The 12,663-nt window shown below is 39.2% G+C and overlaps 1 protein-coding gene across 7 annotated transcripts in view; it reads left to right on the forward strand.

Moving 5' to 3' along the window:
- agrn (agrin) overlaps positions 1–12,663 on the forward strand; it is a 526,155-nt gene that overhangs the window by 200,513 nt on the left and 312,979 nt on the right. For 5 of the 7 annotated variants that reach the window (XM_057830472.1, XM_057830467.1, XM_057830469.1 and 2 more), the window contains one exon: positions 9,235–9,273. In XM_057830472.1, the coding sequence (XP_057686455.1) occupies positions 9,235–9,273 (39 nt within the window). Of the gene's footprint in view, positions 1–2,470; positions 4,389–9,234; positions 9,274–12,663 lie in introns of those variants that run through there. The other 2 variants (XM_057830471.1, XM_057830474.1) reach the window with 1 other exon arrangement.

Genomic DNA, 12,663 nt, shown 5'->3' on the forward strand with positions numbered 1-12,663 from the left:
CACAAAATGGCGACACGTTGCTAAGCGAGGTGACGTCATCGTGACATCACGCCGACTTCCTCCATACAAACGCATCCGTAGTTCCCACAATAATACTCCGAAAATCTTGACGATAAAACTTACAATTGTATGAGTGCTGCTGGCGGCCTTCAACTTCTCTGGTACATAAAATGACATCTCTCTTTGAGTTCTTTAAAGTGAGTCTTAAAGGCAAGACTTTCTTCTCCTGTATTCCTGATAAACCTAGTGGCTTATAGGTGAAGAAATGATCATGTGACACAGCCAGCTTATGTATGCATTTTAAAGCAGCAACCTTCAGACCACACAACCGACACACCTTATTGACCCATCACTGCCAATCACTTATTGAAGTCGACAAATGTCTCTCCTTGGAACACAAACAGTATGAAGTGCAAAACTTATTTTCTGCCCTTCTCGCCATCACCCTCATCATCATCATCATCATTAAAGAGGAGAGAGCAGCTCCTTTGGCTCCATTAATGGTATTTGTAATTTCAAAGGCTTCGTGAGAGAGATGTTAACCTTGTGTGGTACTGGTGGCATTAAAAATGGATCAAAGCGGCTCTGCTTTGATGTGGAAGAGTGCTCCTGCCAGATCCATGTCCCCCTCTGCTGGGAGGATGCAGCATTTCATTGTCCGGATGCGGTTGCTACTCGTCTTCATCCACACACAGTTGTAAAATTGAAGAACTCCATGAACACACCCAAAAAACCCCATCATTTTATTTTTAAGTCAGGCTGTTAACTGCTGTGCAACTGTTTGGTCTGCTGCGCCTTAAAGGCTGTTGAGGCATCTCTGTTTAGGTGTTGAAGATAATGATGATGAAAATGATTATGACAACAATGAAAGCTGAACTCTTGGTTTTCAGCTGGCTGTGTGTGGATGTGCGACAAGTGTGGCAAAGAGCGACTGGCAGAGATGAAGATGGAGGCAGAGACGGAGCTGGAGAAGACAGAGAACACGAGAGAGTGAAGAAACATAAATAATTGATGCTCGATCCCGCCTCGCATCTGCCGCCTGCTGTCGTTGAGTTTATTCCAAGCTGAAACGTAGCATGACCTCATTATCCCATTAGGAAAGCGATGATGAATGGCTTTTTAAAAATAACTTTTAAAATTTTAATGTTATGATATGGATACAAATGCCTCCACACCTCTTGCATTTATCCAGAGCTGCAAATAGCAACGCTTGAGGATTTAGTAGTATTTGTATAAGCAAGGACGTTATTGTCAGATGTTGAATTGTGTTATGGCAAAAAGGACAGGACTACTTGAATGCAAACAGCGGAGTTGTTGTTGTTTTTGTTTTAACTCATTTTCTCTCAAGTCAAACATCAGCCATGGCAAATTGATCCACCCATACACGTTTTGACACGACTCCTCTGGGCATCATTATTGTGATTAATAGAACATGGCAGTTTAACATAGGGATTATCGCCTATTATCGGAGGTGGGTAGTGTAGCAAAATATTATACTCATATAAGAGTTGCGTTACTTCAAAATAATAATAATATACTCAAGTAAAAAAGTATGGTTTAGAAAAATTACACTTTTTCTCAAAAACGTACTCAAGTAAATGTAACAAAGTCAACGTAATACGCTACGACCTACCTCTGTCTATTGTGTTTTGGTTGTCATTGGTTTCACGTGACTGGAAGGTACTTCTTGCACAGTTTAATACTCAATCTAAACATTTTGTTCAAAAACGTTTTTTACTCATATAGCTGTTCCTTTTAGATGGTGTTTTCACATTGGTGAAAGCAAGCTTGTGTTAAGTTGTGTTTAAAAAAAAATGTAAGTACATCATTACTTCTTGATTAGGATGCCAAATTATCATTAACTACTGGTACATTAATCAACATTTGGAAAATCAGATTTTCTTTAGTTGCCTGTTGCTGATTATTTTCTGACTCATCTCAGAGAAGCCCAATCAACTGTGGATACAGAGACGGAAACATGTTTTGAAATTCGTTATTCCTGCTTCTAATGGGGAAACTTGCTGGATTGTCTCATCACGTCATTTTCACATAGCATTAATGTTTCGTGGATATCACTGAAATATGATGCCATTTTTTTCTAATGTTTCAAGTTGAGTTGAACGTATGTAAAAAAAGGAGTCTTAATGCAGTCTTTGACCGATCGGTGTGCTAATTAAAGTCTGTTGGATGACTCTCCTCTAATGTTTTTTAAAAACACGTTTGTATTAGCAATTCTTTTGATTAAACTCCCAGACAAATGGAGTTGGCTGACATCTTTCAAGACCTCGAAGCTCTTTTGTTTGGACGCTACACTGTCGTTGCCCTCCCCTCACTGTTAGGACGAAGGCGCTATTCTGCGAAGCCTTTTTTTCTTGCTTGTACCATTCCCAACCCCTCCTCCCTTCTCCCTTTTGTTAAGACAGCCTCTTGTCCAACGCCCCCCATCTCTTTCTCTCTCTCTCACTCATATTATGCACTCATCCATTTTGCCGGCTAAGCGCTCAAGAGGAGTGTGTTTGAGAAATCAGCAACACTGCTGCTGTTGTTTTTCTTGGGGGAAAAATTTAATTCAGCAGACCAAAGTGTAAAGTGCTTCGTTTTGTGTTTTGGCAACACTCCTCTGCCCCTATCATTTACTTCCCACCCCCCATCTCTTACGCGCTCTCTCTCCTTTACTACATCTGTGATCGGACTTGGCTCACCGGCTCACTCTCGGCTGCCTCAGTCGGCTGACGGTGTTGACACTGGGACCACTACCTGCTGCTGGGGGATTAACCGTGCTTTGAATATCCAAAGTCTGCTTTGTCGCTTTGGCTGCTGTCCGCTGTGAGGGTCCAAATCAGAGAAGAGACATATAAATCCACGTGGCCAAAACACCGGGCATGGACAGAAACAATCCAAAGGAATGGATATTCAGGGAAGCATAAAAAACAGCTGACAGCTGAGTGTGTAGACAGTGAAGAAGTTTATTTTTCCGTTAAGGACCGGTAACAGAACATGATGAATTGGCTCGGGGTACAATGAGAGCTTTTTTTCGTCTCATTTTTGCATCTGGAATTTTGACTCCTGGTGTTATCTTTTTGCTGCGTTACACTTTCCAATCCCACTGAGTTGTTTCATTTAGCGTTGATGTTGACATCCTCATGGAATCACTTGGACAGCTTCGGGGATTTCAATCCGTAACTTCTCCGTTTTTTTGAAACTTAATAAGACATTGAGAAGTGGAGAAAGAATCACAAGCCCAAGAGCATTTTCTCTTTTTTTTCAAGGCATCCAGCTGCTAATCAGCTGCAGCAGATACGCTCCATTGCTGGTGTCAGGTTCTCATGTGGCACGCTTGTATATCTCCTCACTGTGACCAGCTTGTCCACGGGATACAAAGAAGCAGCTGTGTTGAGTTAGAGGAGCAAATTGTTGTTCATGAGAGCAGCAAGCGCTGAGGTTTCATGAAGATGGAATAAGATGCTCGGCTCTTAAGGAAATACTTGACACATGCTGTTAGTGAGCATCAGACCTTGGAATGTTTTCTAAGGGCTTTTGACACAGATCCGAAGGCTTTTAGGAGAAGAACCTACCGATAAAGCAACGTCTAATCAGCAGTCAGTGTCACTGCAAAAGACAGAAGAGGATTCCTGTTGGAGTTGACATTTTCCGTGTGGATATATTATATTTTAAACTTGACTTTTTCCTCTAAATTGGAGACAGCAGTGCAACGCTCGTACACATTTTTACAACCACATCATCACCACCCACTTATGTCATACATTTGTATTCGCTGTAAGTATTAACACATTTTTGCCACTCATTCATATTTCACACTGAAAGACCATTAGGATGTTCCCAGGGGGTAGCAACAGGATGTAGGTTGTAGGGGGTAGTACGGACAGGTGGTGGGCTGAGTCCAACAAGTCCCGCTCTGTCTAACCTTTCCCCCCACGTGGATTTTATTTTGTTTAAAAATGCATTGCCTGGACACAGCTAAAAGTTTGCAGCTGCCAATCTCTGCCGGAAAGGAGCACTGTGTTCCAGTCACAGTCCACGGCTGGAAACGCACCTGAAATCCGAACCAATACAGTTGTGTTTTTGGGATCTTTTCTTCTTTACCGTTGTCAACCCAACCACCATCATTTTCTCCAACGGGTCTTTGGGCGCCTCTCGACGCCCACCTCGGCCTGTTGTCTCCTCGAGCACCCTGGAAGGGAGAGGGTCCATGGAGTGGACAATGGCCGGGTGCCATTATCCTTCGCCAACACCGCCAGAAAGAGACCGACGATACCAGCATAAAGTGTCCCTGGTGGTGCGCTACTTCATGATCCCTTGCAACATCTGCTTGATCCTGTTGGCCACATCGACGCTGGGATTTGCCGTGCTCCTCTTCCTCAACAACTGTAGGTTGATGCCGTTTAAATCCAGCATATGGCTGATTGCTTTGTGCATGTGTTTTTTGGTTTTGTTGTCGTTGTTTATTTTAATATAAACAACCTAAACATACTTGGCTTGTTGCTCAAAAAGAAGCTAAAACATACCTTGTGTGCGTAACAATGCAATATGAATCGCTTATACAGTATATGGCGGAAAACACACAGGTGACTTGAAGTTCTGTTCTCAGACCTCCAAGTTGGCCAAAGTATGTATGCATGTGTGATACATCATTGGAGAGCTAAAGGTATCAATTTTCTGGGGGAAGAAAAAATTTGAACAGGAGGGCATTTTTAATGTTTTTTTTTTTTTTTTTTTTTTTTTTTTAATAAAACAAGCGCTTTGGGCATGGTAACCATGCAGATAAATGTGCTATATAAGTGTACTGTCCAGTTAGCATTTTTACTATTTTTTTCATTGTGACATAATTTGTTTAAAAGTTTAAAATATGCGAGTGATTTTTTTAAAGTCGTTATTTTTTTTAAGCTACATATTAGACATCAATTAATAATTCTAAGCTGAAAACAACCGACATTTCGAATAATAAATATAATTACACAGCTTCTTTTTATGGCACTGTTGAAACAAACGTGGTTGCGCGACATCCGTAAACGGGGGTCTCCAGGGTAAAACGGACAAATTAAAAATAGTTCGAGGCTTAATGCGCCATGAATCAGCAGCATCAGCATCTAGACATGTTTTTCTATCAAACAAAACAAGTTCTTTTGGCTTAAAATACAGCAGTTTATTTTAAAGAGGGGTGCAAGAACAGAAACTGCTTTTTAAACTTTGTGTGTGTTTTCCGCCATATGGTCTGTATAATATCTGGAGACTGTATTTATTGGTTGGAATCCCTCATTTTAAAGTGTTTACTCAAACTCTGCTAACGTCAAGTTCACTATTATAACAAGTTGTTGATAAGGTTTTGAAAGAGTCCAAAATCCAGTTGGCTCTGTCACTCACTTCGCTTCTTTGCTGTTTAATCCTTGCTATCCTTTGCTCCTCTAACTGCCTTTATTGTTTAAGGAAAGAGCGGATCATTTTCTAACCACATTTCAGAATTTCAAACAAATGTCTTAAGTGAAATTTTGGAAGAAAAAAATGTGTACTGTGAAATGGATGAAGCTATGTACAGTAAATCCAAGAATTACCTTGGTTTGACTCATTCGCGCACATGCACACGAGCAAAAAAACACAGGAATGACAAAAATGACGCAAGAAAAATACAATACATCTTCCTGCACGTGGCTAAATGTCATCCTCAGACACTTATTGATCTGCTAAAGATATTGCCTGAAAGATGTTCACGCGGTGACATTCACACAACCAGTCACTATGTCAAGAAAGTGTGATAGCGGAAGACTAATATGTATATGAAAAGACCTTATCATGTCTTTGAAAATGGCAAGAGGTGTTTTTTCTTCTCCCAGGCTCACCTTTCTCTCTTTTGAACTTTTGAAAATCAGTACACTTGGCAAACAGGTAACACCTTGGGGGAAAGGTATAATGGAATGAAAATGGGCCCCCTTATTCATGTGGAAAGATTTTGTGTTTCTGTCCAGGGATGTGCTGAGTCGCTAGCCTAACTTTGTGTTTAATTATCGAAGAGGTGTGTCCCATTGCTTTTGAAAAGACACTTTACATATGTGCTCTATATTTATCTCACAGCGCTGTCTGCCGCTCTCTAGTAACGTCCTCCCCGATGGAAATAGGCTCCCGTCATGACTGACTGGGACACAGCTTCAGCAGACACTTCATTATTCACTTTAAGCCCGGGCCTCGTCTTTCCACGTCATGTTGTTCCCGCTCTCTTTCTCCCTCTGAAGCCCCCAGCTGTTGACAAGCAATTCTCTGTCAGTTTCCATTTAAATGTCGGATGCATCCCAAGATTCTTGGAATGTCCAGGAAAGGCTTGTGGAGACCGGCATTAGTGTGTTATGTAGGTGGGTTAATTGATCTGTTTTATCGCTCTCATTACCCTCTTCAGTGGAGAGTCATGCTGAGTGTTGTCAGGGTGTGAAATGTGACGCACTAGTAGCCTTGACCACCAGGGGGCTCGATTTGGTGAGACGGGCATCTGAGGAGACAGAGAGATTTGATTGAGCGCTGCACTCCAGCTAGTGACTGCTGTGGGATCCATAGCTCAATGAGGAGCATGCCATCCTGGAATCGGGTTTTTTGTCATGTGATATTTTGATCCATTGCAAGCCCAAATTCAAATAATGAATTTATTAATTTCACAATTTCTTTGCACATCAAATTAAAAAACAACAACAGTTTTTTAGCTCGGATTTTAGATGATCTGTTGGCAAACTTAGTTTATTTTGTATTTACTGTAATTTCTTTCAAGTAACATTAATTTAAACATTCAAGTTATGATGACTCCTTGCATATTGTCCATGATGTGAACTCTGAATCATCTTGTTAAAGTTCAAATGTAGAAGCAAAGGAACGCTGGTTCTACTGTACGAGTCTTGATCGAAACAATTTCAGATGGGTTACATATTTTCAAATGAATTTCAAATTTCTTTAATGACAAACTCCTCCCATGCCCGTGTTTTTGCCTCAGTGACCACCAGAGCCTTATTTCGCTTGGCCAGCGGGTACTTATCAGCTGCCTCTGGGTTCCCACAGGGCAAAAAGGCCCGTGCTTTATTGCTTTTTTTAAGTAGTTATTTTTTTCCTCCAATGTGCAGATTGTCCATGATGTGAACTCTGAATCATCTTGTTGGAGTTCAAATGTAGAAGCAAAGGAACGCTGGTTCTACTGTACGAGTCTTGATCGAAACAATTTCAGATGGGTTACATATTTTCAAATTGAATTTCAAATTTCTTTAATGCGCAGATAATAGCAAACTCCTCCCATGCCTGGGTTTTTGCCTCAGTGACCACCAGAGCCTCATTTCGCTTGGCCAGCGGGCACTTATCAGCAGCCTCTGGATTCCCACAGGGCAAAAAGGCCTGTGTTTTATTGCTTTTTTTTTTTTTTTTTTTTTTTTTTTAGTAGTTATTTTTCCTCCAGTGTGAAGTTTTCGCTATTTGTGTTACCTTAATAATAATTATTTAATTAGCCATTAAAGGGCAGATGAAAAGTTTGTCGAATTTTGGTGTAATTTGACAAATTTAAATTTTGGACGAGTTCATTGAAACAACTAGGTCATTTATAATGCTTAACTGCGAGAAGAATTATCGATTTTTTTAGTTTTTAGCACTTTGTCAATACTGCCTTCCCAAACCCGGAAGTGTGACGTCATTTACAGTAGGCAACAGAGGACATGGCGGACTTATTCCATAGCGGCACCAGCGATAGTGATATTTCCAGTGAAAGTAGCCACTCGGGATCACTTTTTCGTGACGTCAGCAATGACAAAGCTCCCAGGAAAGATTATCTACAATTAATCCAAACATGTTTGAACTTGAGGTGTCAGATGACAATGATTTACTCGGCACATCAGACAGTGGTGATGACACCGATTGGCAGGTAGACACTTCGCGAATGGAGGAGTTGTGAGGCAATGTCTAGCATCGTGATTTCTCTCTGAACCTTTCTTTTCCCAGTCATTCTGGGATATAATTATTAGTAATTACAAAAACAGACAAGTAGTTATATAGCTCTAGTTATAAATGTATACAATTCACATGAATAGACAACATTGCAGCTATCCTATCTACTTCTAGCAGTCAACAACAACAAAAAAAACAGGTTGCACTTCAATGAACAGATGGTAGGATTTGCCATCCTATATCAACAGAATTGCATCAAATTATAGAATTAGAAAAGCTAGTAAGGGTCTACTTACTTCTTTGAAAAATCAAGGTTTTATTCTTCTAGGATTTCAAAGTTGTCACTGAAATGTTGAAAACAAAGAAGCGATAGAGGAGCCGGGGAGAAGTTCTTCCGCTTGACTCTCACAAAAAATGTCCAAATCCTCGCAGAGAAAGGTTTTTTGGGCCACTGATAGCGCCTTCGTGTTAGCAATTCATCGTTACATGTCCAGATGATGCATGATGAATTTTGCTAGTGAAACCCAGCAAATCTTTGCAATATATGGCGAGGATAGCGTAGTGCTATACTTCCATATTGGAGTGCTGGCGAGGTAATCTATAAATTATGTCATCAGGTAGCAGCGGGCAGCGAGGCTTGTCCCCTTGTTGTTAAAGTGTTGCTATGGCGGTAACTAAAAAACTACGTTGTCAACTTCGATTTTTATTTTTTGGGTAATATGAGTTTTGACACAGCGCATAATGCATTCAGCACAATTTCACCGAATAAAACGCTCAAGAATTGAACTCTTCTTCTGCCCTTTCTACTAATTATTAATGAACCATAGGCTTATTCAATATCACCATTTCTGTCCTGGATTTCGGCGTAAGAAGTGCGTGTCAATTCCACCTCAATTATGTGAAAGCAGGTGTTGATAGTTGACTGTCCTACTATTTGCTCTGCGTTCAGTTAGGATAAACTCCAGTACGCTGCAACACTGACCCAAATGAAAGGTGTCGAAAGTGGATGAATGACTGTCCTGTAGTTGGGCTAAAACACCCCTGGTGAGTTAGAGAGGCATCTACTGTAGAGGCAATTCCATTGTATCACTGAGAAAAGTATCAACTTCTACAATTAAACTCCTACAGTGAAGTCAGTACACAGTATGTAGTCTCTGCCTAATAAAAAATGATTGTGACGATGCTAGGAATCCTGGCGATATCAAGTTTATTATTGTTTTGGTGTATGAATGATATATATCGTTATATCACACAGCACTAATTATGCTGTGTTCCACAAACTGACCTTTTTTATATTCTTATCTTTTTCAGACAAACCTCCTCACTTTACACCTGCTCAGCCTCCTGACGGTAAGTCTTGTGTGCTTTTTTATTGTTTGGAGATATAATACTGCATATAGAAGGAAGTTAGCAAGAACTTATATTCATTCCTAATATTACTCTGTGCATAGTTTTGTGTGTTTTGCTTTTTTTTTTTCATTTAATTGATTTAATGTTAGTTAAATATATTAACTGCAAATGTTTGTGTAAGTGGGAGGTCAGCGTTTGTATCTCTCTAAATGCATTAATTTTGTCTGTCCTTATGATCAGATTTTTCATTGTTTTACACCATTTGACCAGTTTTAGGACAAAATAATCCACAAATTTCATCCTATTCCTCTGTGCTTTCGTACTTGTGTTCCGCGTATTTGCAACCTTTACTATAAGCCAACAGATCTGTTTCAAGCCTCAGCATGAATATTTATCAGCTGTAGCACAATGCAATAGTGCTTGATAGATTTTAGTTGTGTAGTTTTTCAACGCCCTGGGCTGGGCTTTTGCAAGTTCTAAAGGTAATGGATCTTCCTGCATGTTGGTGGGCACCAATGCTGGGTGCCTAAAGGGCAAACGAGCGAGGAGTGAATTTTTAAGATCATCCCAGCCAGACAGGCGATGCTTGAATGCTACTTTTAAGGCAGTAGGTACTCTGTCATGCCCCATATTTTTTTTTTTTTTTTTTTTTTTTTTTTTTAAATGGGGTGGCTGTAATATAACTATGGCCTATTAAATCAGTGTTTTTCAAACATTTTTTCTTATAAAATTCCAAAGGAACATCACCAGCAAAAAAATGTAAATATGAATTTCTGTAGCCTCTAATACCAATGTAAAGTCTTGTATTGAATAGAAATCAAACTAACACAAAGAAAGCCACATTTACAACCATACTTTTACTCAATTAATTACTCATTATTCCCGATGCATCAAGTTCTTTTTTTAGTCTTTGGTTAATCCCAATGAAAGATAGCTTTCCGCTATATTGCCTCATGCCAGAGACTTTGCCGAGGAAAAACTATGCGTATTTTTGACCGCCGAATACTTCAGCTTTCAGCTGGGTTGGAATTTTGTCTAGGGTCCAGTTGTTAGTTAGCATCTTTCCTTTTCAAAAACCTTTCCATCGCTGTCATCATATAGTTTTGCAAGTGGCTAATGCTACTGTATCCTCCACCTGACGCACCACTAAACCTGTTGTCACCTGCTGATACAGAAGAGTATTATTACATGTAAGGCTGCAACAACTAATCGATTAAATCAACGGATTTGACAAAAGATTTTTGCCGCCAGCTATGAGTAGTCCCGTTTGGGTCCTTGTTTGTGTGTAATGTGAGGCTGCGCATGTGCTAGTGATTAGAGCAAGAGAGAGAGTTCACTGCTACACTCAGGTTGGGTTGCTGACTCAATAATATGTATCACGAAGTGTTGAGCGTTAGATTGTCTTTTGTGTTGTTCGATCCAGTGTGCCTCCATCAGAGATGAGTAAATTAAGCCAGTTGTATCGTTTGTATTCTTTGTTGGTGAGACGTTACTATTTAGCACAGAGCGCTAAGCTAGTTAGCGATTATGCTAATCAGTGTATTAACTGTCTGTTTGTATTGTTTTGCAGAGGCATATTAGCACCTGAGTTATTGTTGAATAGTAAAATTCTGTCATTTCTTTATTTAAACAAAGCACCTTCATGTAACAGCTTAGTCTCCTTTCAACACAAACTCCCATTCAAACTGTAAATTGTCATACAAGAGAGTGTGCTTTGGAAGTGGGTTTGGATTGTATTTATAAGAACAACTGTTTAAGAAAACTGATTGATTAGAGTGCCTCGTCCTAATTCAATTTAGTTTGTTGAAAGACAATAAATGAGTCATTGACGCAATTTAAATCAGCGCTTTGCCCACAAGATAAAAAAAAATATCGATCAGCAGCATTTTTTTATTTGAATGAACAGTTTTGTCTGGTTTGTGTACTGAGAAATTATTTTTATTTAATACTCCGAACCTTTACTAAAAAAACTTTAACAAGCTTTATGTACTGAAAACAGTACAGTTGCAGACTACATAAAGTCAGAAAGCTGTTATAAAATATTATTTTTGAAGGAAATAGTTATTCATTTTGTCTTTCATTGTTACCTAGAACATGCCTAAAACAACTTCAAGTCAAATTGTGAAGGTAATTGAAAAAAAGGGATATTTTTCCGATCAAGAGATTAATTAATCGTCTGATTAATCGTTTATATCAGGGGTGCCCAAGTCCAGCCCTCAAGAGCCCCTATCCAGCTTGTTTTCCATTTCTCCCTCCTCTAACACACCTGACTCAAATAATCAGGATCATTATCAGGCTCCCGCAGAGCTTGCTGATGAGTTGATCATTTGATTCAGGTGTGTTCAAGGAGGGAGACATGGAAAGCAAGCTGTGTAGGGGCTCTTGAGGACCGGACTTGGGCACCCCTGGTTTATATAAATCATCGTTAGTTGCAACTAGGGCTGCAGCTATCGAATATTTTAGTAATCGAGTAATCGACCATAAAATTCTATCGATTAATCGAGTAATCGGATAAAACAAAAATATTTTTAGGTGAAGAGCAATTATAAATATACCTGAGAAAACAAGACATTTCATCTAATCAAGAACCATTTTCAGTCAAGCAATGTTGTTGAAAACAGCCAACAATTGCATCTCAGATGTAACTACAAAAAAAAAAAAATACTAATTCACTGCTTTCACTCAAAAAACCTTTAGATCTTATTAAAAAAAAAAAAAAAGTGTATATATATATATATATGTTAGGCCTGTCAAACGATTACAATTTCCAATCGAGTTAATTACAGTTTAAAAATTAATTAATCGTAATTAATCGCAATTAATCGCAATTCAAACCATCTATAAAATATGCCATATTTTTCTGTCAATTATATATATATTCTGTAAAATAAATTGTTGGAATGGAAAGATAAGACACAAGATGGAAATATACAGTGGGGAGAACAAGTATTTGATACACTGCCAATGGGGATGGATATATACAGTGGGGAGAACAAGTATTTGATACACTGCCAATGGGAATGGATATATACAGTGGGGAGAACTAGTATTTGATACACTGCCAATGGGAATGGATATATACAGTGGGGAGAACAAGTATTTGATACACTGCCAATGGGAAAACCCATTGGCAGTGTATCAAATACTTGTTCTCCCCACTGTACATTCAACATACGGTACATAAGGACTGTAGTGGGCATTTCACTCTACTGTCATTTAAATCTGTCTATGCTGCCCTCACTCCGAAGCGTCTACTTTTTCCAACGCTAGACAGCTAGTGAACGACGCCTTAATAATCAGACTTCTTCCTTTTTCATCTGATTTATTAATAAAATAGCCTCAAACCATTGTCCTCTTTAGACCGTCATAAAACTACAAAAAAAAAAAAGT

Source organism: Corythoichthys intestinalis, chromosome 2 (genome assembly GCF_030265065.1).
Source record: "Corythoichthys intestinalis isolate RoL2023-P3 chromosome 2, ASM3026506v1, whole genome shotgun sequence".
NCBI lineage: Eukaryota > Metazoa > Chordata > Actinopteri > Syngnathiformes > Syngnathidae > Corythoichthys > Corythoichthys intestinalis.